Source organism: Thunnus maccoyii, chromosome 5, assembly GCF_910596095.1.
Source record: "Thunnus maccoyii chromosome 5, fThuMac1.1, whole genome shotgun sequence".
In the NCBI taxonomy this organism is placed as follows: domain Eukaryota; kingdom Metazoa; phylum Chordata; class Actinopteri; order Scombriformes; family Scombridae; genus Thunnus; species Thunnus maccoyii.
In genome coordinates, this window is record NC_056537.1 from 10393830 (window position 1) to 10420565 (window position 26736).

The 26736-nt window shown below is 39.4% G+C and overlaps 1 protein-coding gene and 1 long non-coding RNA gene across 10 annotated transcripts in view; one reads left to right on the top strand and one right to left on the bottom strand.

Moving 5' to 3' along the window:
• LOC121897296 lies at positions 1 to 7379 on the bottom strand. 8 transcript variants are annotated; one of them, XR_006096214.1, is made up of 6 exons: positions 7179 to 7379; positions 3339 to 3426; positions 2064 to 2195; positions 1837 to 1893; positions 1130 to 1236; positions 1 to 436 (listed from the first exon to the last, which is right to left on the bottom strand). It is a non-coding gene; the product is annotated as an uncharacterized LOC121897296 (long non-coding RNA). The 8 variants fall into 8 exon arrangements; XR_006096212.1 differs by lacking the exon at positions 7179 to 7379 and adding an exon at positions 6472 to 6544; XR_006096213.1 differs by lacking the exon at positions 7179 to 7379 and adding an exon at positions 5252 to 5474.
• ptdss2 (phosphatidylserine synthase 2) overlaps positions 5639 to 26736 on the top strand; it is a 25283-nt gene continuing 4185 nt past the window's right edge. The window contains exons 1-12 of one of the 2 annotated variants that reach the window (XM_042411697.1): positions 5639 to 5854; positions 6339 to 6728; positions 10390 to 10491; positions 12668 to 12750; positions 16373 to 16440; positions 17857 to 17991; positions 18861 to 18911; positions 19451 to 19564; positions 21238 to 21356; positions 21681 to 21795; positions 22429 to 22574; positions 23810 to 23995. In XM_042411697.1, coding sequence (XP_042267631.1) covers positions 6496 to 6728; positions 10390 to 10491; positions 12668 to 12750; positions 16373 to 16440; positions 17857 to 17991; positions 18861 to 18911; positions 19451 to 19564; positions 21238 to 21356; positions 21681 to 21795; positions 22429 to 22574; positions 23810 to 23995 — 1352 coding nt within the window. In that variant the 5' untranslated portion in view covers positions 5639 to 5854; positions 6339 to 6495. The remainder of the gene's footprint in view (positions 5855 to 6338; positions 6729 to 10389; positions 10492 to 12667; positions 12751 to 16372; positions 16441 to 17856; positions 17992 to 18860; positions 18912 to 19450; positions 19565 to 21237; positions 21357 to 21680; positions 21796 to 22428; positions 22575 to 23809; positions 23996 to 26736) is intronic. The other variant, XM_042411696.1, reaches the window with a different exon arrangement.

Genomic DNA, 26736 nt, shown 5'->3' on the forward strand with positions numbered 1-26736 from the left:
CTCAGTAGCATAAAGAACAATGTCACAAAACTCATTTAAAACAGTAACATAGCTTTCTTTTAAGCTTTTCCATTAAAAAAAAAAAAAAAACACTAAATGTACAAGAACAAAACCACAGGACTCTAAACCTACAAGGCCGTATTGACAGAAAGCACATGCACACACATAAATGAGTCACCTAACCTGGGTTAGCATCTCTGGAATACACAGTTGTGAGGTCTGAACCTGTGACTCTTTGTTTACATGTGACACCGCGATGACACCCATGAGTGTCATCCAGTTCAACTAGGTCACAGTTACTCTACATGTGAGTTCTCAGAGTCACATGAATTACAGTGTGAGACCCCATTGGGAGGGATGACATTAAGTAGCCGCCTGTTTAAATGATTTAGACCACCTCTAAGGTCAGCTGTCTTCCCAGGTGATGTTCAGGCTGCTGAGAAATGCAAAGACAGAGATATTGTATAGATGAATCTGCAGTACATACACAAAAAAACACTAATATCACAATAAATATTTCCTGATCTCACTGAACTGTGACAAATTCTATGTATCTGGATTATGTACTTGTTTATCTTTTGTTTATTACTAAAAATCTAATCTAATGAGAGAACTTTCATCCTTGTTGCTCATTTGGTGTGATTTACGTAAAGGTCTTTGATGAGCACTGATCACTGCTGTTCATTATAACGGTTTAAAAAATGACAAGATCAAATTGTGAGTCACTTCTGCTAAGATGCAATAACGCCACACCCAGCTGATGATTTAGGCTCTGATCAATAACATGAATTCACCGTGATCAAAGCTACAGAAATCTCTATGTGTTGTGTGTTGGCACCCTCTAGTGGTAAAAGGTAGTTGTTTTTTTTATCAGTTTAACTCAAAGCAGTACATGCTTTCTGGAAAGTGTATTGAATGTATATATCTCATAAAATGAAGTGTCAGTAAATTATCAACTTAAGTACCCAATTCCCTCATATTAAAATTCCCTGTAAACAATCAAGAGCATAAACATAAATAGATTGTTGATTGGATTACAGAGCATGATGATGAAGCAGACATCAGTTCATCAGTGCTTTTGTCCTGATAATTGACATAAAAACTCTACCTCAAGAGAAAATATTCTTACCTGTCACATCCCATTGATCACTTTCAAACTGGTTACAGATTCACTTTGAGGTGTAGCTGGAAAGCCTCTGTTCCTGCAGGTGTTGTTTTTCTTTCAGATGTTATCAGCTGGAGTTTTAAGAGGCATGAAAATGCAAAGAGAAAGTCTGTATTAACTATTTTATCTCACAGCTTTCATCAGAGTACGTACAAGCAGTCAACACAAGCGAAGTCCTCGGACCTGTTTCTCTGATAAATGCATCTGTATGATTCTTTCATCTCAAAGGCACACACATACCTCCACTAGCTTAACCTAAGAGATGCATAGACCCAGAGGGCTGAATGCATGTTAAAAAAGAAAGACCCAGGCCCTAAAGACTCTGATGTCGATCGATGGAGCAGACAAAGACCAAGAACAGGTTTGCACGGTTTGTATTTGAAGGCGATGTTGTCCAAGAGCTTCTAAAGGTGTTCAAGCTATTGTGAAAGACCCAATAAATCATTGTAAGACCTTGAACCAAGAAAAGTTTTTTTTTAAAAAGGTTAAGTTAAGTGGAGTTTGTGTGTCGTAATTTAACTTAGTGAACAATGTTATTCATGTCTGCTGCTGAAACACATATAAGACGTGTTTTGTGCTCTTCTTTTATTGCTGCTGTTGCTGTTGTTTTTGAAAAGCCATTTTTCCAGGGTATTACTATCCAACCCCCACCCCCCACCTTGACCACTCACCTGAGAAAATCTCAGCCTTTTAATGTTGCAGAGCGGCTGCAGGCAACACCGCAGGGCCTTTGGGAAGGAGGATGAATAGTCATTTGATCCCCACAATTCAACGTGACACCTATAAAACTGTTTTCTCTGCATGGTGCCTGTAAAAGCTTGATACTTGGGAAGCTGGGCATGGTTTGGCACACCCGGTTTGGAGTGATTTCCTGGATGAGTTAGCTACTGTTTCCTACCTAATGACCTGCTCCGCCAAATTATGTACTGCATGTGTGTCTGTAAACTCATTAGATCTTTCAGAGGCATGCCTGCTAACAAGAAATGGGGTGTTGTTCCGTCATGTCTTGCTATGGGATGAAACTCCAGCTCTGTAGAAAGCAGAAACAGGAAAAAATAACAGATTCATTTACATTTTAAGCTCAGTTAAATATAGTATCCACACAATCTGGGGACATTTCTATTACTTTTGTCATAGATATGCATGTCTTTGGATTTAAAGCGATACTGAACTTAAGCAGTTGATTCAGTGCGTACTGTAAATGTGCAAATGTCGCTTGAGTTTATTTCACTAAAAACCTGCAGCTACATTTCTGTGAATCCTCTCTGGTTTTCATCCAATTCTGCTAAAGTCTGGAAGCATTGAGAACGACACATCCCAGCTCATGTCTCTTACTGTTTTATACCTTGAAGATGTGCTGACAAGTAGGAGTAGCAGAAAAGTGTATATCAGTGAAAAATCCAATGGGAAGTAATCACATTTATAATATTTAATATTGTTTTCATTTTGGTTGGGAAAATGTATATTAAAGAACCCTACAAATTTGAGTCTTTATTCAGTGGCATCTCCATCTTAGAACAATTAAAAATCAAACATCCAATAGGATATTTCACCCAAAACATGTTCTGAAATACAGCAAATGGTGTCCAAGGATTTATAGATACCTTTCCGCTGTGTTGCTTGGAGCTGTTAAATATAGAGCTCAGAATGTTCTCTATCTACGTAAGATCTAAATTAAATTAAATTATGAAATGGCAACCATGTGCTGCTTGCACCTAACTTGTGCAGTTTCTTATAAGATAAGACTTTATAGCTGTGTGGTTTATCTAACTGTCTCCTGCACTACTTTTGAACTCTGCCTCAGTATTTTAAGCTGTATTTTATAGTCTTTAAAGATTCTCCCCTTTCCATCCCAGTTGTTTTATGCCTTGTATTTTTTTTTTTATTATTTCTTTTTAGTTATGGGATTTTAAGAGCTTCATGTTATACTCTGGATCAGAGAGATTGTCACTATATCAAAAGCATATTCTTTGTTTAGAAACAATATTTATATGCTAAATGTCTTTCAAGGAACAGCCTTTTCACCACTCGGGGGTTTTTGTTTTTGAAAGCAAATTGTTTTATATGCCATTCAGTCAAACATTATAAACTGAGTTCTTCAGAGAAGTACTTGAAGCCTTGGGCTAATCCTGCCATTCATTTACTCTTATAATAACAAAACCCCTGTCCTCACAGTTTATGATCTACTGTGGCCATTATGGTTCTCAGCTCTCAGTGGGCCTCGTCCAGCCTGCGGAGAATGTTGTCTTTGGCTGTAGATACTACAATACCAATCATTTTACACACACACACACACACACACACACACAGTCAAGTTTCCATAACTTCAGAGAACATTACATTGACTTACATTCATTTCCTGGAGACTTACCCTAACCTCAACATTAACAACTACTTGCATAACACTAACCTAACCTTACTATAACCCTAAACTAACCTTAACTTTAAACCAAGTCTTCACCCTAAAATTAATGATTTACGTTAATAGGACTTGAAGGTAGGCAAGTCCCCACAACATGAGGAATACCTGGTACACACACACACACACACACACACTGTGGTTAAAGTCACTACACTATTACAATAGCTACCATGAGCAATGGAGTAAAAAGCCATTTAACCCTATAAAAGTAGTGATATCACATTTAAATGTTGCATTCAAAACTGTACTTGAATGTGCAGCAGTAAAAAAAGCATTAAATACAACTCATCTATTACTAAAAGTACTTTGAACAATATATTGATGCATTAACCTGTAATTAAATCCATGTAAATGTAGTGTAGTAATAAGTAAAATATTTCCCTCCCAGATACACTCGAGTAAAAATAAAGTATTCCAAAGTGGAAATACTCAAGTAGAACTGTTTTTTCACTTCACCTCTGGCCTGCAGTCACCAACTCTGGTTACACAAGAGAAAGATAAACGGTGTTTTTTGCCATGTGTTGTCAGCTGAGGGATTTTCCCAGCAGAAAATTAAGTCTTGAGGAGAATTTTCTGAATGGATCTTTGACAAGCCAAAGATGGCGATGCGGTCTAAGCAAAGGGTATGATTGCCCAACAGTGACAGTTCGAAAAGCTTTTAAAAAGCTTCTGTAATAGTTGTTGTAGATCAGAGTGAGGCTAAGGTTTTCAGATTGCTTCATCTGTGGGCAAGTAAAGCTGTTGGGGACCATTAGGGTGAGTTTACACCACACTGACTGATAGAAATGAGATATTCTGCTTCTTACACAAAATAACCACATTGTTTGAATTTCTAGGTTTTTTAAGCTAATAAATGATGTAACTACAGTACTATACACAAGAACTTGTAAGTTCTAAAAATAACTTGTTACTAATGGCTCCATTAGTTTGAACGATCATCTACTAAAAACATTACAGAAAGACATTTAGGTTTCCAGGTGATGATAGAAATCTGTGTGTCTGGTTGTTATCCTTCTCCAGCATGAAACTTGCCAATTTATATTCAGTGGAACTTCTGACGTGATGGATTGTTGTTTAAATATAAACCTAAATTAATGCCTCATGAATCACTGCTGACATGATGGCTTATTACAAAGAAAGAACCCTCTTAGCATTTATCAATGGATTACCAACATTTATAAGATTTAAAAAAGAAGAAGAAAAAGAAAAAGAAAAAAAAAACACAGCCAAAAGGATTCTGTCCAAACTGGCAAACCAAAAGCTGCATTTCATCTAGCCCAGTGGTTCTCAAAGTGGGACCCAGGACTCCCAGGGGTCCTTGAGGTGGTTCCCCGCAAAAAGGAGAATAATTTATTTTCACTATAATTCCATCCATAAATAACACAATGACAGAATGTATTACTATTTTGGTTATTTGTTTCATACACGTTCTGTAATAAAACATCTAAAAGCAAAAACCTTATCAGATGGGAGTTCATGGTCTAATTTGTGTCAGTTTAGGGGTCCTTGATGTGAAAAAGTTCGAGAACCACTGATCTATATGATAGATGAATCAATTTAACTAATTAATAGAGCCATTAGTTGCAATTTATAGCCTTTATTATTATTATTATTATTATTATTATTATTATTATTATTATTATTATTATTATTATTATTATTACCTTGAATTCCCGATGCGTAGGATAAACGGAAGTGACGACATACAAATTAGTCAAAACATCTTGTTGGGCTTTTGGTAGCATGATGCATGTCTTTACAATTTTACAAACGGCGCACTGTGGTGACGTTTCTCATATGTCATCGACAGTTACTGCATGGTTTTAAAACTTAAACAACAACTCATCAGCTCTTACAATCAAAGCGCAGTCTGTCTGCTACGGATGATCTGGTAGACCCGCCAGATAGGTCAGGCTGACAGAAAGTATCAAGAGTACGACTTCAGATTTAAAGTTTTAGGTTTAAAAATAAAATCACAGCCCATTAAAGTAACATTATTTTGAAGAGTGAATGACCGGATGCTTTCCTCTTAAGTTCTGCTTAACAGAATCGACGCCATCCATGCCCATGTGAACACTGTAGACTATGGTTTGGAGCGGTCTGTGTGATTGTTTCCACAGTAGAGACAGTCTCCAGGCGGTGTGTGGCACAGTTTACCGCCAATTTGGTTTCCTTTCTACTTACAAAACGGATTTCAATCGTTTGTACTGATGTAGCCTCAGTAGCTCGTTAACTCACCCGGACTGGTAATCCCATAAATTCAGTTGGTAAGTAATGTTAGCTTAAATTTAACGGCAACACCGTTCCTAGTACCTAACATAAAGGTTATTTGTGACAAACAGATAAAGCACTGGCTTGAGTAATGATGATTTTGCGTCAGTTTATTGTTAACGAGCTTGTTGATTTAGCCTTGTTAGCAAGGTCAAATAGTCAAAAGAAAGCCTGCTATAAATAGCTAACGCAGTTAGCCAAGCTGAGAGACTGTGATTTGTTCACTATCTGATCAAGTTAATATCCCGAGAGTGGTGCTGTCAAAAAGTCGTCGCCATTGTTTGACGCGTGACAGTCTTGCCACGCTTGTTTTTGCAGAAATGCGTTGGCATAAGTAGGCGGTCAGAGAAGTCTTAGCTACATGTCTGTCTCGTCTGCATGCATATACTACACTGTACTGTATTGTGCTGGGCGGTGTTAAACAGCCAGCAGCTAAAGCAATCGCAGGACGTGAATTTCTGGTTATTCTCTCCTCTCTAGTATCGTGTAATAAGTAACGTTCATGTCCTCCGACCACCCCAGGATGTTGACAGCCACTTGGGTGGGGCTGACGCGGATGACAGTACAGGGGAACACAGCCCGAGGTTAAACCAAACCGCATATTTTATCTCACCCTGGACGGTTGGTCGGTGAAGACATGACCAAGCAGGAGTCGAAGAAAAGCGGCGTGGCCGCGGTCAACGCAGCCGGCAAGTGTGCCAGCGCCGCATGCGCCGCCGAGCAGGTCAACAACGGCCCAGTGGAGCCGCGCTGTCCGGATCAGAGCGCACCGATCAAAGCCAAGGTGATGAAGCAGACATCCAGGGAGAGCCTGCACCGGCGAAACACCGAGTCCGAAGTCTACGACGACGGGACCAACACCTTTTTCTGGTGAGTGCTCTCTGGCAATGTCAACTATAATGTAAATGTCAAATCCTGGACACTGCAGCGTCTGAAGTGTGATGGTGTTGTTTTGTCAGTGCCAACAAGAAAATACCTACAGCGCAATAAGAGGCATGTGTTTGGTAACAGCAGGGTGTGTTATAGGTTTCAAGGTGAACTGAAAGACAGGCCCAAGTGACCTCCATTAATTATAACAAGTACTGTCACCTTGATCGACATCTTTAAATGTGCGTTACAGTATATAGTAAGTCGAGCTGAAAGGAGGTTTTGGTTTAATTATTCAAATGCAAAATGATAGCAAGGAATCACAGATGCTTACTCCACAAGGTGTCAGTTTTTAAGGTGCTCTGCTAATGTTTGCCTTGCTGCCATGGATGCTTACATTGCAGATTCAAGCTCAGAGCTTGTTGTTGACAAGCCAAAAGCTAATATGCCTACCTGCACCTTCAGCAGAAAGAGATCCACGACAGAGTTGAAGTCAGAGCGGATATTTTGCTCATGCAGTGAACTGGAGGAGTCAGTTGTGCATGCACCTACTGACACAAGTACACACGCACACAGATGCAGCGTGTTGAAATGTGCAGGATGCAGGTGCTGTCATGTGAGAGCATGAGGCTAGTCTGGAAAAGTGACATTCTCCTCTGCAGCCTTCCTTAATTTATTGCTGCTGCTGCCTCTCAACCTGTCGCTCCAGCAGTATTTATGCCTGACTGTGCCTTTGTGTGTGTGTGTTTCTCAGCTCTGCTTTGTGTGGAAAGCGAGGAGCGGTAAGGATCTGCTAAGATATCCAATATCTCTGGCAGAGAAACCTTAATGAGAATTTGTCATTACTGTGATTCAACCCGCCAAAATGACCCACTAAGTCACATCAGCACCTCTCTTAAACGGTTGCTTTTCATGAAAGGATAGCTCAGTTCGGACACAAACCGCCCATGGTAACACTCGCTTGTGATTTTGTGTGGAGGAATTTGTTCTCACAGTGGTTGGTTGGCACTCCCAGTTTAGTTATAATGGAGAACTGATAATGAATGTAGCTATTTACTTTGTGGTCAACTTGGAGACTTGTGGCCATTGTGAATCATATGGATTGCTTTGTCTGTATGGGCAACTAATGCATCCATGAAACACATTGAGAACAAAAAAAAAGAATGAGAATATGTAGCATCTCAGTGTTTCCTGTCTGACTTCACCAGAAATTCACATTAGTTGGTTGCTTTTTTTTATCGCATTATAAAAACCATAATGGGGATTTTTTTTTTTTTTCCTAAAGCTAGAAGCTTTGCGGTAATGAAACCACACACCGGCATTCAAATAGAGGAAATGACAGTGAAATAGTCATATGTCTGATTATGGAGTCAGTATAGGAGCACTGTGTTGTGGGAGTGTTACAGACATACTAAAGAACTCTCTGGTGACGTTCGCAGCTTCCCCTGGATGTTGTTGTAAGAAACTGTCGTGCAACCTGCCTCAGATTGGAATTAGGGAAGTGTTTTTTTTTTTCCTGAGAAAACTGAAATAGCTTTGATAGACTTTAGACAGACCTATAGACCTTAGACAGATGTGACAGAATTTTATGCTGTGACACCACTTTTGCTATTTCCCCAAATAGCATTTCTGCGCACACATTTCAGTTCTAAGAAACTACTGAGATTGTTTTTAACATTTAGACTACTGGCAATGTCTTAGAGAAGGTTTATTTTTAGATTTTATTGAAAGAGAAGAACCTAAGTTGGGGTAGTGATTGCACTCATAAGAACATAGTGCTCCCAACAGGATTTAATTTTATAAAAGTGTCACAAGGCCGATGAACTTAACAAACTTGGATCATAGAAACCAGAGGCTGCTGTGGTCAAACACATGAAACGGCCACAATCGAGCATGTTGTATCGAGTGAAGTCATATTATTTGGTTCAGTTAAGTCACAAATTGTATTTGACAAGCCTGTCTCAACCCTGCTGTCCGCCTCAAGACTAAATCATATTGGACATTAGGCTATTTCTGTATATGGCTGTAACGGTCATAAGACTGTCAACCATCAGCTCATTTAATCTTGATTCTCAACCTGTGAGTTTAGCCTGTCTCTCAGTCGCACCGGGTTGGTATTTCCGTTGCATCTTTTCATTCCCAGTGGTGTGTGGTTGTCAGGTGAGAGAGACGCCAAGCCTTCCCCCCGTGTCTCCTGTGAAACAGGTTGGATAAGGAGGTGGAATGGGGGAGAAAATGCTAATGACACCCGGTGTGCCGTCTCCATCACTCAGACTCTGAGCCAAAAGGCTGGCAGGGGGTGGTCTTTAGTTTGAAGAGCGGCGATAGCAACCTCAATATGGAAAAAAAGTGTTTTAAACCATTGCTATACTTCCAATAATAAGCACTTTAAATGATAAGACTGGTGTTGTTTTATCAACATGTCCCCCTGGTTGCAGCCATGTATAGCTTATGCCTCTGTGCTATAGATGTCTATTTTTGTCCGAAAACACATAAAAGAGCTGCATTGTTGCATCGGACGACATTTTCCATACTGACAGGGAGCATGGCCGGTGTATTTAATTCATAAACAATGCCGTGAGTGTATTACCGATCTCTGGAGAGAAACTCTGTGTCACACGTTACTGAGAATGCTCGGGCACATGGTGTCGTGTTTACACTGCTTTTGCCAGTTTGATAAGCTGAGAGGAATAAACCACAGTCACTGTTTTTATTGTGAGAAGCTGCATTAATCGATTTTTGGTCACAAGGGTGCAGAAAAACAAGCTGACTAACGCACATCTACACTGAAATCGCCAACAAATTTGACCTCATTATTTCAGTTTCCCCCCTCGTCTGACGGAAAATATCTTTTATTCTTTATTAAACTTATCGTTTAAAAATATTCCTTTTCCTCATTCCTCTAAGTACCCTACTTTTAAATGATTTATTAAGCCTACATTCATTGAAACGATTAGAATTGCAGTACAGAAACGATATAATTGAGCAACATAGTTCACCAGAGAGTAATAAAAAGTTTACATACATCACTATTTGTAATGGCCGATGCCACTTGCCATCTGATCGATCTGACATTACAAACTGTATGTTCATGTGACTCATATCAGCATGTTGATAAATAAAACTTTGCCCTCTGAGTTGCGATAAATCCCACAGATAGCACGGATGAATATCTGGACCGCTATTGTTGAAACTGTTGTACAACAAAGGCCAAAGTTTGCTTTCTCCCTGCCGTCCGGTAGGATATATATGAGCCTGTAGCTAATGTCATAGCCTTAAACATCAGGTTCAACATGTCCACTGATGTATATGTTATTAGTCCTACACCATGATTTTTTTTTTTACATGTCTAAGGCAGAAAATGAATACACATCTAAAAGAAAATATCAAACTGACTTAGAAAATCTTACAGATTCCTCATTTCAGAAGGTTGTGAAGTTTCTTTCTTCACAAGCACAGGATGTTTATTCACCTTCTAAACTAACCACCAATGTGAACAGGGTTCAAATAACAGTGCAGTGATGTTGCTCAACTTTTCTCCCTCTGCAACATCAGATAGCATCAGCAGATTTTTCTCTCTCTCTAAAGGCTTTTATTGTATTTTTTTTCTCTTTGCAAATGGTATTAATATCACTCTCCTCCCTCTCTCTCTCTCTCTCTACAGGCGAGCCCATACTGTGACAGTGCTCTTCATTCTGACCTGTGCTCTGGTCTACGTCACACTGTTGGAAGAAACCCCACAGGACACGGCCTACAATACTAAGAGGTCAGTTGTTTGTGCTCATCACTTCTCCAACTGTCCCTACAACCAGAACCACACAGGACACAACAGCCAGCTCCAAAAACACTTCATGTAATCCACACAAGTCTTGTTATTGGACTGCAGAACTGTCATTTTGGTAGCAGTTTCTTTTACCTATTTCATTAGTAATCCAAACTACTAGTAAACTCAGTGTTTATCCTGATTTTGTCTTCTCTTCAAGTATCATTCTGTCCATCCGGTGACATGTTTTATTAAAGAGGCACGAACGATTTGCCTCTTTTGTGTGTGAAATGTGGGGGGAAAAGGCAGCAGTGCGTGTGTTTGTCTATTTGTTGTGGGTCATGTCACATTGTCACTCAATGAATAGGTCACATAATGAAACCAGCAAATGAGCACACCGATGTTGATCTCACCTTTAACACCATTTGGCATTAAGCCACACAGTCGCCGCAACACGTTTGCAGTACAAAACCCTCATCATCATCAATCGAATCACTTTCTTCGTCAGCAGCATTCACCTTGAGCCCAGCTGGCCCTCTTTTTTTTTTTTTTTCAAGGCCACATGTAGCTGTTTGGAGCTGGGGGAAAAAAAAACCCTGATGACCATGAAAGAAGAGCATGAATATCAGGTTACAATTTGATCAGATTAAGATTCGGTAAATGTGTTTGAAGCTTTACTCTTTGAACACAGAGAAAACACGCAACCTTGTACAATTAATTAACTGAAGCATGCAGACTTTGATGAAAGCAAGATGATAGAGGTGTAATCCAGCTTGTCTTTTTAGTGTCTTATGACCAAAGAAAGAGGCACAGAAAAATAGTGCAGTGGCTCATATAGGTATGAAATGACCTATATCAGGATATGGGGTTTCGGTCATAGCTGATTATTAAAAAAAAAAAAAAGAAAAGAGGAGAGAGAGAGGAGAAGGAGGCTGGTGCGGAGGGAAAGCCAATGAGAGGTTCCAACTGAGACGTAGCTGATTATGAAAGTGCATGCAGGGAGACACCGACTGAGCCAGTGAAGAAGAAAAAGTACTACTTTGAACAACAGCGGCTAACGCAGTACGTGTGGTTGCTGGTCACTGGTGCTACCAGTGGAAAAGTTATTCCGGAGCCCAGATATCTTTTAAATATTAATATTCTGGCTGACTTTGGCTTGCTCGCTCGGGCTGAATTGACCTCATGGTGTCGGTCAGGAGTTGATTCACACTGGTCTGATGACAGCCACCTGAGCACTGAGCTCCTCTCTGTTCTGCCAAACTCTAAACTCGGCTGCGACGAGTGTTCGGAAGCTTACTTAACGCAGGAAAAGGCCTGCTTTGTGTAACGTCTCATGTGAACTGAAAGTGTAGAGAAAAAAAAAAGAGAATCTTAACTTAAGTCTTATGATATTATACGTTTGCAAGGGTCGTGTGTGTGTGTGTGTGTGTGTGTGTGTGTGTGTGTGTGTGTGTGTGTGTGTGTGTGTGTGTGACACAGAGAGTGATTGTAGGTTGTGTTTGTGTGCTTGTGAGGGATTGTGGGACAGTTCTTAACAGGATTTGCTGCAGTCAGCGCAGACTGGCTCGTGGGGGATAAAGACGCTAGAGCTTCTTCCTGGCAGCAGAGAGCACGCACACACACACACACACACACACAACGTCTCAATCACTTACTCATTTCTACACTGTTTAATACACCAATTCCATTTGAAACATTGTTATTTGAGCCATTTACTCACTCTCACCAGCTCACACACACACACACACACATACATCCGCCCTCACTTTGACACATATTTATGTTCCCAAACCCACACGCTTTCACACAATCAATCAGTCAGTCATTTACAGTCACGCTCCCACACTCGTTGACAAGCACGAGCTTTAATCCCATCGTGTGTCCAGTGTCTAATCCTACCCTGTTAATTTGTAAGTTCAGAGCAGCGACCTCGTCTTGTTTTCAAGAGTTAAACACAACAGGGATCAGAAGCAACACAATCTCACACCAGCAGCTGCAAGACGGTCTCATCACTAAGCAAACACAGTGGGGAATTGTAGTAAGGTGGCTGCTGCCTCTCTGCTCTTTGTACTCGCATCATAGATCTTTGAGATTAGACAAGGGTTTTAAGTCCATTAGAGACTTATTATTTGTATCAATAGTGTAACGTAGACGTTTTTTCTGATTTGTGCTCTCGTAGGGGGATTGTGGCCAGTATCCTGGTGTTCCTCTGTTTTGGAGTGACACAAGCCAAAGATGGACCCTTCACAAGACCACATCCAGGTAAGATGAGCACAGTTATTGCGTAAACAAACATGAACAAATATCCCCCTTTCTTTCTTCTTCTCTTGTTTCCTGTGCGTCTCTATGGTAGAGTTGCAAAGTGGGAGGAGCTATCTTGGACACTCCTGGTTCAGGAAGTAAAAATCCCATTTTTCCCATAAACAACATTATGTGACTCATAGTTTCAGCGGCTTTTTTAAGCAGTTTGCGGCTGCTTAAATCAACAGTACGAATCAACAGTACAATACCTTTTTTCTTTTCTACGTCATTCGATACCCATCGTGTGAATGGAATCATTCAGTCGCGTAAAATGCCACCACTCCTCCCCATCCAAATTATTTTTACACAAATACATTTTGAAAGTGTTGAAATTATTGAAATATTTATTAAATAACTGTACAAAACTGTACAATATAACATTATCGCTACAGACTGTATGGGATGTGGCTGCTGCTGTAGTTGGCCAGTCACATGTCGCATTAAATCAAAGAATGCTTGCAGTGATTGGCTGCTAGCAAAACCAGACAAATAGTCATTTTTTTCTACATCTGGGTACAGCAAGGATCCAATACAGGTGTCATTTGACTTTGGCTTCGATGCTGCTTGGCACTGAGTTATTTCGGTCGATACCTTAAAGTTATCGAGTACTGCTGATTATTTTTTATTCTTATTTCAACCAATAATATCATGACTTCCACCCATCAATCAATCTTCAACTTTTAGTGGCACAGAGCTATGATTCATTATGACACGCCCACCCTCCCAACGTCATGTCCCGCCTGTCTATCCAGTTATCCTCCAGCGGCCTCTCTCATCTCATCGTTTGTTCAGTAACGGATAAAATGTCAAAGAAACTGAAGGGATGGCAATGCAGGTTAAATATCACATAAGGAGTAAGTCAAGCTTTTGCAGTGCCGTTCTGAAGCATAACGGGATGCATCTATGAACATCCTCCTCATCACTGAAGCACTTGTTTACAAATATAAGCAATGAAACATAAGAGATAGTAATCGACAGGAACTTGCTGCTGTTCATATAGCGTGCTATCATCAGGAGAATCCCAGGTGTTGAGGCTGATGTTTTAACGGCACACTGTTTTTCCCCTTTCCCTTCCTGTGCAGATGAGTGAGAGAAGCTGAGAGCAGTTATCACTATATCGATCAATAGCAACATTTGAGAATCTCATCTTGGTTTTTTAATATGATATATAGATCCTGTGAGTGCTGGGAATCAATGGCTCACTGAATGTAATTGTCCAAATAAAGGGGGCATATGAATAAATGAAGAATCCATAGTCTCTTGAAAGCAGGTGGGGTGTTTTTCCTGGCATGGCTTAGATCTAATCAAATCCCTTTTAGAAAACAAGATAAACAACAACAAACAGAAGCCCAGACAGGACTGTAATTCTCAGTGAATAGCTTAATCAGTAAAATCACGCACTCACTCTAACATGACGTTCCCAACCCGCTCATTTCTCCCACTCGTATTTTAGCTGCTGTTTAAATTTAGAAAAGTGACATCAAACACATCAAAAAAATGTTCCTTATGATCTTAATCCTCCTCCACAGCAACCCCTATCAATCCAAGAGATCCAAGAGATTGAGACAAATTTACATTAAGCAAGTTTGTTTTACCTGATATTATGTAATGGCTACTGAGAACTGTCTAGTAACCGAGCAACATAACTCCATAACACCTCTGATGCAGGTGTTTGTTTACAGCTCTAATTAAATGCCTCAATATTTAAATTCTAGGTAAAGACGGCAACCACAGGGTTTTAGCTAAAGAGCTTGGTGCTTTGTTATTTATGTAACCAATTAAAAAAAAGATAGATAGCTGCTCTGTAAATGCCATACAAATGTATTAATTTTAAACATCTTTGCTATTTGCATGAGGAAAGAGAGGACTTTTTAAATGAGGTCGTGGAGAAACTGGTAGCTGGTGGGTTTGAAGGACAGCTGCAGGGAATCAGAGCGAGAAAGAGCGACCATATAATTTGTTGGTTATTATCCCTTAAACGTACACATCAGAGTTTTCCTCAAACATTGAGTAGGAGTGTTGCTGAAGACTTTATAGGATCGTGTATTGTTCATAAACATGTATTGACTGCTCGCTGTGTTGTTATAGATCTATAAAATAAATAACAACTGCACGGTGTCTGGATGCAGAAGAAGTGCTGTTACAGTTGGATTTATGTCCTAATAGTTGATATAAAGTCCGCATCATTATTGAAAGTGCTTCTTTATTTGCCCAAGACTTTTATTGTCACTTGCTTTTGATAAGGGCCTCAGCAACAGTATGTTTTTATAGTTATAGTTTTATATAATTTTACAGGCTTAATTAAACTGTTTACATGGTGATATATTTGGTGAGTGCATTAGCTTGACTGTGGCACCTTTTTTTAAAAAAAAAAATCTCCCATTCAGTATGAAAGGATGCCTCTATTTAAACAGTGCAGTTCTTAGTAATTGGCTATTTATGTTTTTAACCAGGAAATTCATGCAGAGTACTCTTACATCTCATCCCTCACGCAACTTGTTCCTCACTAAATCCTGAGAGAAAGGAAGGAAGGAACTACAATAACAGGGTGTGGAGGACAGCGTGCATGGAAACACACATAGAATATTTGCAGTCTTCGAAGGCGTGAAGTGGCCGGGCAAGAATTCGAGCCGCTGTTGCTGCATTTCTTGTGCCTTCTTGACCCCTCCTTTTGTGGTCTGAAAGACAAAGGGGGTGTTTTATGTGTGTGTGTGTGTGTGTGTGTGTGTGTATTTTGCGACTGCGTCATACTCCCTGACCTGTTGAGCCAGACAAGTAGGTTCCATTGTTGTTCACCTGGTTGCAGTCGAGTTGAAACTCCACAGGTTTGTATCCAAGGAAAAGACCCAGAGGGGTTTTCAGATGTATATCCTCACAGCAAACTGAGCTCACACACATGAATTCAAAAGGGATTACAGTAATAGTAACGGTTGAATTTAAAAACAATAGCTTCATTCTTGAGACATTCATTACAGTATCTTACAGTAGCTTTAGGCTGTGGCAGTAATCCTTCCACTTCATTTTTTTTATCTACTGATGAAGTTAAACTTTAATGGAAACCAGGTTCTTCTGACTGATTCTCTATTTTATTACTTCATTTAATTTGTTTTCATTTTACATCTCATAATCATGACTTGGCACTAAATCAAACACCCGCACCCCGAGTCCCTCATGTGTTCCTGTTCCTAAATGTCAAAACACACGCTACCCATTTATTCAGTATTCAGTGTGAAGACCGAATGTCAAAGTCAGGGCAGTTAACATAGAAGTTAACTTACCCACCACTATGATTTTCAGTGTGTTGAAAGCCAAATGCTTGTAAAACAAAGGAAGGGTACAGAAACAGCTAGAGGTATCTATAGGTGCAGTTAGGATTGTTAGGAAGGTTTGTCTATGACAGAGAGAGACACATAATGGAGCATCACTCACATTGTCAGACTGCATAATATGAACATAATCTTTGATCTGGAACCTGTAAAAAAAAAAAAACCTCTGTTCTCTGTTTATTTTTTTTGGAGTGAAGAGCGTGCAGCGTAACTCTGACCGTTACTTTCTCTCTCTCTCTCTCTCTCTTTCCCTGCAGCTTACTGGCGGTTCTGGCTTTGTGTCACAGTCGTCTACGAGCTGTTCCTCATCTTCATCCTGTTCCAAGTGGGTGTGCTGATGATATTAATGCCTTGATGGGCTAAAAACCTGCATTCAAATATTTAAAGATGCACACATACAGCAACATACGCACATACAAATACACAAGAGAAGGTAAAATCATGAGACACGTGCATATTCATATAGTGTACATCAGTTATATTTGATTACATCGCATGTTTGCATGCACATCTTTCTTTGTGAACCGTTTTGGTACGCAGAAGTCATTAATATAGAAGCTCTCATTCTTCTAGACATTCAAACGGACCTTTCTCACTGCAAAATTAGCCCCAAAATAGCTCTTAAAACAGAAGGAGTTCTGTGACAAAGTGGCCTCAGTATTGAATGAAACCAGATGGATATTTATATGATCGTACATTTATGCAATTTGTAGGACTTGATGATAACAAACCATCACTATCAACAAATAATAATCATTTGGCTTTGTAAAAGATACATATAAATTCTTTCTTTTGTCTAAAAGTATGAATCTTTGGTTGTAGAATTTGTTGCAGATCTTTAGTTTCATTTGGAGGTTGGATGATCTGTGTGAGCTCCATCCTGAAATATCACGTGGTGGAGTCAACACGGGCATCTTAAAACTAGGCCTAAAAACTAGCCAAAATCAGGGATTTTGTTCAGAGTTTTCTTTCCAATCTCTGGTACTTTTCTGATGTCATCCTCCTACATCTGAAACCCTGGAAGCCTCTCTACTCTCTCCCAGTTTAATTAAAATGTCTCACAGAATCAGACTCTCAGCAGAAATAGCTGCCTTTTACATAACACTTTACCGCCGGCAAACTGTACGTTCTTGTTTGGACACTGTTAAAAAAAAAAAAAAAAAAAGTTCAAATACTGAAGCCATCTGCCTTTTTAAATAATAAAATAAAAATCGTCACTTGGGAAAAGCTTCCAGAACAGTAATGTTGTGTTGATGGGGGAAAAAAAGAGGAAAACTCACTGTATTGAAAGTGAGGTATGTTATGGAGGAGCCCAGTTTAACAAATATATGATATATATTTTAAACTGATTAAAGAGATTTTTCTATCTGTGATTTAAAGCATATGTTTGTTTGTTTTTAAATAACATTGTAAAAGCAATATGCAGTGTAAACAAAAGTATAACGACAAAATCCCTTTTTGTAGGAGTCATCATAGTGGTGCCTTTTGTGGTTGAAATTGTGATTCTAGGTAATAATCAAGATTCTTCAACATTATTATTTGTGGATCTCAGTTATCTTAACCTTTTATGTATCACCTTTAGCCATTAATTATAACTTGTGACTTATGACAATGCTATGTCAGTTTTCTATAATGATGGTCTCATTGCAGCTCTGTGTCTCTATAAAGCTCTTTTTTCAGTTAGAATAAATGCTAATGTTGCATTTTCTTTTTTTTTTTTAATTCAACCCCTGTTATCCAGACGGTGCATGATGGGCGGCAGTTCATGAAGTACATCGACCCCAAGCTCGGGGTGCCCCTCCCCGAGCGCGACTATGGAGGAAACTGCCTCATGTACGACCCAGGCAACACCACCGACCCCTTTCATAACATCTGGGTGAGACTGTTAATTTTATTTTATTTGTGCACCTTGTCTGTTTGGTTTTTAAGGGTTTTCTCGCTCAATTTCATTTGGGAAACATATATGTCATTTAGTGTAAAACATATTATCTGAGAGGTGTAATATTTTACTAGTAACTGGCTGTACAGTGACAAGTAACTTTCTCCTGCTGAACGTTTAAAGCTATTTATATTATGACAAGCTTTGCCCTCAATTATTACTAATAAGGAAATGACCCAGATCACAAATTGCGTGGCTGTCTCTACACAGTCCTCTGTGTTCATGTGAAATTTAAGAGAATCCTCTTTCTCCTCTTTCTGTTCCTTTTCTCACATTCATTCACACACACTCATTCAGCATTTGATGTGATTTCTCCCTCCCTACCTCTTTCTCTTTTCTGTCTCAGTTTTTTTTCCTCTTTCACACACACACACACACACACACACACACACACACACACACACACACACAGACATTTGGTGTGGCTGTGTGTTAACTGGCTCCAGAGGCCTGTGTCTGGTGCAGATTAAAGCCCGTCAGTAGAACCAGGCCTTCTTTCCTCCTGGGGAGGCGGTCTGCAGCTGCCGTCATGACCCAGAGCCCATCTCTACCATTGGCCTGCTTTCAGCATCACCACTTCCTCCACAAATACTATAAAAAAAAAATCAGTTTGAACCCCTTTTCAACCTTGTAGGTAACAGTAAATGACATATAAAACTAGAAGAGTGCACTGGTGGCGGAGATAACAGAAACAGGGATTTATTCATGTCGTATCGCACCTAACTTTAGTGGATCATAACATGTTTTTTAGTATTTTTGTAAAGAGAACAAGGTGTTAAAAATAACATGTTGGTTTTTCTTTACAGGACAAGATGGATGGCTTTGTTCCAGCTCACTTCCTGGGATGGTATATCAAGGTAGATATCGATGCTAATTGCCTAACTGAACGCAAATGAATACACCAGGATGCACTAATTGACTGGCCTTAATCAGACATTAAATGGCAAAAAGACTGTTGAGAATGGGTCATCATTATTTCAGCTGCCCAATCGAAAGAATAAAGTTATAGTTTACATATCAGGGAAGCAGTTAAAGTTAGCTGCAGTTAAATGCAGTGGATAAAAGGAAGAGCTTGTGTTGCTGTGATGAAAATAAGACCGCAAACACTAACTGATATGTTATCCTGATAAAACCTATGATGTATTTACTGGAAAATAAGCAGGCGTCTGTGAAACACAGTGCTGTATTTAAATGTTACTGTTTGGTTTTGCTTGGTTTGCACTTTTACATGCCAGGTAAATGAATGTTTGGGTGGGATGTGTACAGCACCAGTCTTGCCGTGTTGCATTTGCCGCACTGAACAGTGTTAAATCTCTTCCTGTGATATCTCGCTGACCTCCTCCCACTCCACACCTCTTACTCATCCTCCCCCCCCCTGCTCTGTTTTCCTCCTCAGACGCTGATGATTCGGGATTGGTGGATGTGTATGATAATCAGTGTCATGTTTGAGTTCCTGGAATACAGCCTGGAGCACCAGTTACCTAACTTCTCAGAGTGCTGGTGGGACCACGTATGTATAAATATTACTGCTCTTATCCTTTGCTTGCTTTCAGATTACCTCGTGTTATCATGCCAGTATTTTTTTATGCTGGGGTGGTTTGCAGTGGGACGGTGTAATCATCAACAGGTGTTGCCCTTAAAACAAATAAGATTAAAAATGTTGATTTTTTTTAAAGCTCCTCAGTATGTAAAAGAATGAATATATAAACATACTCCTTTATAATGTGTAGATAATGATATGTGAAGATAAAATAAAGTTTGTTAATTCAAGACCAGTAAAATAATTGACACTTTTTTAAATTTTGCATTCTGTTTTGAGACACATAACACAGGATGAGATGTCACATTTTTGACTATCTTGCCTTCATCTGATGAAGAGTCGTGTGACATTTTGACTGACTTGCATTGAAGCTCACACTGGTCCGCACCTCACTGTGTGTACATCCTCAGTGTCTTCCACTGAATAACTAATATAAATAGATATATAGAATCTGGCATGTTTTCAGGTTCCTCAAAATAAGGAGTGAACAGACATACACGAAATGAAGCATACCAGTAAAAAATAAACCTAAAAAAAACACGGTGAACTCATCCCCCTTGTTCAGGTTTGTGAAGGTCACTGTAATCCTGAGCTGTTTCTCTGCAGTGCAGTAACTGGTAAAAGGGCAAAATGTGGAGCAGTGTTCCGCATTAGGAGATGAGGAAGCACTGAAATTCAGTAATATCCTGGCCCAGAATGCCCTCTGGTGCATGATTAAAGCTGTTTCATTTCTGCTGTTGAGATTTATGGTAACAATTAAATGCTCAATTATTTTATGGTAAGAAACTTCAGTGATACCAGTGTGGAAACTAGGTGGTCAAAAGTGACTGTAAACCTTTTAAACTGCATTAGAAAGCATTACAGCAATGTCATAGAATGTAAACAAACAAAAACTGGGGCATCATATAAAGATAAACTGTTGACTGTAAAAACACTTAAAGTAGGCTGTGTCAATTGATTGTAAGGGCAGTTACTTAACAGTTGTTAGACAAACTAGGTTATTGCTTATCTACAGTAAATATGGATTACAATACAAAAATATAATCTATCATGTCTATCAACATAATGAAGATTATACACTATAAAATGTAAGTATCTACTATTAATTTAAAGGCCCTAGTGCACACCCATATTTTATTAAAGGTCATCACACCACTTCTCAGGTTAAAGTTGAGCGAAACTGTGATGGAAGTTTGCTAAATACTAAGGCTGCAACTGATTATTTTCATTATTGATGAATTTTCCAATGATTTTTTAAAAATGTATCTTCTGATGGTTGGTCTATCACAGTTTCCTAGAAGTCAAGGTGACGTTATCAGCTTGTTTGTCTGACCAACAGTCCAAAACCCAGATATTCATTTTATTATAATGCAAGACAAGGGAAGGCAGTTAACTGTTCATGAAAAGATTGACCTGAAACCATCAAATATTTTGCAAGACCTACATGTTGAATTATTAATCATTGCAGATTAATTTTCTGTCGATTGACTCCATTAATCAACTAGCAGCTCTACTAAAAACAGCGTCAGGCAGATGTTAATGAAGCGTACAAAGTGCTTAGAAAAGATCTAATATAACAAATAAAACATTTGTGTATGCCCTATTACCCTTAGATAAAATTATGCTTTTTTTTTCCTCTGCAGTGGATCATGGATGTGTTGGTGTGTAACGGTCTGGGGATCTACTGTGGCATGAAGACGTTGGCCTGGTTGTCAATGAAGCCCTACCAGTGGCAGGGCCTGTGGAACATTCCCACATACAAGTACGACTTCACACTGCAACTGCAACAACCTGCAGCTTACATCTCCTGTTCTTTCCAAAATTAGATAAACTTATCGTTGGAGAAAGACCTCTACTTTTACAGAAGTATTGAATTCACAAAATATCAATGAATGATTTACATTTTTGGTTAAAGACCATGTGATGCATTTTTTTGTTGTTCTGTTTCAATAACTGGTATCCTCCACATATTGTTTGACAGATATATGGAAGATAAAACTGTTCATGTTGGGATGGTATTGCCTTTAGCTGCAGAAGTACCAACATTGCTGTGTTTCTAACTGCGTCTCTGCCGTGTCTCTCTCAGGGGGAAGATAAAGCGTATAGCCTTTCAGTTCACACCGTACAGCTGGGTGAAGTTCGAGTGGAAGCCTGCTTCCAACCTTCGTCGCTGGCTTGCCGTGTTAGGCATCATCTTCATGGTAAGAAATAAACCTCTCTCTATTTAAGTTAACCTTTCAAGAGGACTTACATTTTTCAAGGGGACAACACAATGAAAAATATTAAACAGTGTACACATACCTTAGTCATACATGTCCTCCACATAATGTACATTACCTCATCTTCTCACAGTAGCTCAGTTCTATTTGTATTTACAAGCAAGAAAACTTTATTATATAGAAGTTTTGAAAACAAAAGTTACAGATGGCTTAACAGAAAAAAGTATAGCATGAGATAAAATAGTTCCTCTTCTTGTCACCATACTTATTCCCTTTTTTCTTCTTTGTGTCATAATATTTGACCGCTGAAATGATTTAATGTTTATCACAAAGTCTTTAGTATATATAGTGCTCAAAGAAGTAGTTGACTAAAATGGATCAGTGTTGTCGATGATAAGATTAGCTGTTTTCTCTCTATCTTATCATTGTAAAGTGAGCATTTATAGCTTTTATGACTCTTTGTCACACAGTATAAGCTATTTTAAGACGATGTGCGATGTGGACATTGGTCATTGTTTATGACATTTTATCGAGTAAATGATCAATTGATTAATTGAAAAAGTAATCAGGTGATGAATTCTCACTGCTATCTCTGTCTTTACTCATCATTTTCAGTTCCTCCTGGCGGAGCTGAACACCTTCTACCTGAAGTTTGTGCTGTGGATGCCCCCTGAACACTACCTGGTGCTGCTCCGCCTGGTGTTTTTTGTCAATGTCGGAGGCGTAGCCATGAGGGAGATCTACGATTTCATGGACGACCCGTGAGTAGCAGCGACATGGAGTTAGGCTGTTGGGTGGTGCCGGGGGTTTTCTTTTTAGGTTTATAGGCTGATCATATGTACAAATAGAGTGAGTAACACTTACCATACAACATCTGGAACAGTGATCCATACCACCGAATGTTGTATTGAATAAAGATATTGCTGAAATTCATGTAGTTGTGCTGTAGCTATTACTCAAGTTTATTATACTTTATTATAAGTGTTTGCTGCTGACTTTTGTACATGTCAGAATGGAAAGCTGTGCTACATTTTCAGCCAGAAAAGTAGATGATAAGCGATACAGTAGTGAAGGAATAAATGAACCTGTTGCACAACTGGTAGCAAACGTATTTAATTGGTCAAAAACATGCTCTAAAAGTACCGATAAACCCCATAGATTATTGGTAGCCATCCTGTAAAGAGCCATTTTTCTGACAGTTACTGTGTATGGACATCCAGTCTGTACTGCTAATAATCTCATATTTCCAGTGAGAGAGAAATCAGCAGAGACCTGTGCCATGATACCTATATGAACCAGTATGCATTACATGTAAGCTTCTTGTTGGCAAACTGATCAGCTTAGGAAGTGAGTGTATTTATCTGACTGATAATAAGTAAGCTTCTTATCACATCCGTCTACTGAAAGCAAGCATTTCTGCTTGTCTGACAAATATGCAAATGCTATTCAGCATTGTATTTAACATTTGACAACACCTTTTTTTGTGCAGTGGAGATGACTTTCATCTGCATATTAATTCTGTTTACAGTCTGCTTTTAGCAAATATGCTCCCCATATTTAGCAACCATAATCACATGAATACTGATACATACTAGCCATATACAAATCTCTGTATTATTTCCATCGGTATTGGTAATTTATTTCAAGTAATCTGTGAGGAAAGTTTCAAGCTTCCCTTCATCCAGTGAAACACACTGCATCGTATTGAATTGGTTTCAGTTCGTTTGTGAGAAACTGATTTACTGAATATCTGTTTGCTTCAGGCAGCTTTTTCTTAACTGATGTGGATAACAGCGCTGCTGCTGTCATGTGGCCTTCAAGGCTGTTACTTTTATGTATGCCATTATAAGAGTCATTGACCTTGAGTGCTGAGTTTACAGTGATATAATGTTTATTTTGTTTGGCCCACATCAAGAGCTTACCTATAAACATAAGAGATCCCCTCCCCGGTTATTTTTAACTGTTCCATAATAACACCTTTTTGTCTTCTTGTCAGGAAATTCCATAAGAAGCTCGGCCAGCAGGCGTGGCTGGTGGCGGCGATCACGGTGACAGAGTTCCTCATAGTGGTCAAGTATGACCCCAACACCATCATGCTGCCCATTCCCTTCTTCATCATGCAGTGCTGGCTTTTAGGAATCCTCCTCATCTTCACCTGGACCCTGTGGCGGTTCTTCATCCGGTAAGAAGTGGAGGCGGGTTACTGGGCAGAGGGAAAGTCAGTGACAGAGGACATGGATTCCTCAAAGAAATGATAAAACTGTGTATTCATCCAGGTAAAGAATTTATTTTGGTGCAAATAACCCTTCAACCCTACAAAAATGGTCTGTACTCAAAAATAATAAATCACATTTTCTGTTTTCATCTGATTTATCACAGGAGAGCATAAGAGCGGTGTGAAGATTAACTGTGTTTATTCTTTTAGTGGAGAAAACAAAGTAGAGCAGACAAAAGAAGAGGCGATTGAGCAAAAAAAAAAAAGATGTTTTTTGAATGAAACCTTGCACATACAGGAATCAGTCCACCAACACTAGCTTCTGTACTTTAATGAATGGCCAATTGTTCTCAGTCACAGTTGCATTGTAAAAAGTACAGTTTGATCACAATAGTCCATTGAAGTTCATTGGTGTTGGCTTTACATGCACATGATCCCGTTCAACTTGGGTTTCAGCCATAGCTCCTGTACAGGCCACATAATTAGCACCAGCCAAAAAAAACAATGGTAGTCTATTGAGTGGCTGGTAAAATTTGAACATTCACTAGCCATTTGACCAGTGGACAAAAAAAAGGTCACACAGTGGTCCCATATTTTGATTTTGTTCTTCCTCATGACATCATGCAGCGATATGATTTTAGATTACTTTTGCTTTCTCACCTTCTGTTGAGTAGTGTTCTCGTCAAGCGTAGCCCTGCCCCAGCATGTTAAGCTTCTCATCTGTTTTTTCCCCTCCCCGTCCTCCCGCCTTTTCTCCTTCCCTAAACTTCCCTAAACTCCGTCCTGCACATGCTCAGCAGTAATGTCCATGTCCAGTGAGGTAGGTATGGGAGAGAGGTGTTTGGGCCCCGTCCGCTCCCTCCATCAGTAGTGTTGTATTTTGTTTTGTTTCCTTTTTAATACATCACTGTTTGGATCTATAATTACACAGAGGATCTTTGGGATCCTCTAGACTCTACATGGATCCATCTCTCGCATGGCACTTTTCTGTTTTTTGCTGTGGTGGATTTAATCATCTTCATTTTTAGTATTTTCCTTCACATCTGTATTATTTTTTTTATTCTGAAGTGCAGTTAGTTAAGCAAAGGAGAAGACAGCCAGCTTGTGCTGACACTGGATGAGTACATCCCAAGTTCCTTGTTTGATCTTTACTCACTCCTCGATCATCGCTTGAACTGGAAGACGTTCTATTATATCTATATAAGACCTGAGGAGCCATGAGTGACGATTCACGAGAGCAACCTTCAGGGAAGTCTTTTATCGGGTGACACGCCCCCTTATTATCAGTTCTTGATTGGACTGATCTGATACATCCCAACATCACTGAGTGGAGACAGATTGCACATTAAACTCAAGAGAGTATCACTCTCAAGTTTTATATTTAATCTGTTTTTCTGATTCACCATCTAGTTAAAAATCTGTGTTAATTGTTGGACTAAACAACAAAAGAACAACTTTCTTAATTAGTAGAAAGATTTTTCTTTTCATGATGTTATTTCCCCCATTAACTTTTATTATGGATAAAATTAGGGTAAGGAAGAGTCTGTCTGTCAGCAAGAAACGCTTTAAACACATTTAGGCTGTATTTTACATCATTCATCGTCATTTCCATTCAGTCACACATGAGGCTGAAAATTCCTGAGTGTCAGGTTTGATATGAGTTACATAAATTCCATTTTCCCTGAAACATTTAGCCAAATAAATAATGTTCAGTGTTCAAAAGACACCCTAACCATATTCTGGGTTATTAAATAATGAATTCACAATCAGAAAATCAATAAATATAGATGCAAATAATTAATATATGAACGTATTCTGCCAGTAGAAATGGTTCATGTGCCTCTGAGCAGGACACAGGACACAGTATAAATACAGAATGCAGGTTTTTATTCATGCGCAGGTGTTTGTCAAACAGGTAACAGGCTGCAGAGATAAAACAACTGCTGGCAGTGATAACGGTGCACCTTTATTAGTGTCACCACAGCGTACATGTGTGCAGACACAAACTCCGTCTAAAGTTGCTTCAGCTGTTAAAGGACCAGTGTGTAGGATTTAGTGGCATCTAGTGGTGAAGTTGCAGATTGCAACCAACTGAATACCCCCCTCGCCCTCGCCCTCACCCTCCCCTTCCAAGTGTGTAAGAGAACCTATGGTGGTTGCGAAACTCACGAAAAAAGCTAAAGGCCCTCTCTAAAGCCAGTGTTTGGTTTGTCCGTTCTGGGCTACTGTAGAAACATGGCAGCGCAACATGGCGGGCTCGTTGGAAGGAGACCCACTCTCTATGTAGATAGAAAAAGGCTCATTCTAAGGTAACAAAAACACAACAACTCTTATTTTCAGGTAATTATACACTTATTAAAACATACTTATGAGATTAAATTCCATTTCTGCCAAGTCTGTTCCACTAGATGCCATTACATTCTACACACTGCACCTTTAAAGCCGACTGACAGTTGATCCAGCAGTGATCAGCTGCCGCCGTCATCAAAAACGGACGGCGTTTCACGTGACGCTTCAGAGGAAAGGACATCTCATTACTTTAATAACATATTTCCTTTTTTCCTCGGGAGGGACTAAGATAAAAGGAAAGGACGCAAGTGAGGGAAACGTTGATGCAGTTGAAGGGACATGGGATGTACCCTGTAAGTGATAAGTGATAGGAAACAGTAGGGCTCAGTAAATGAACCAAACAGGAACTGTTGGCACAC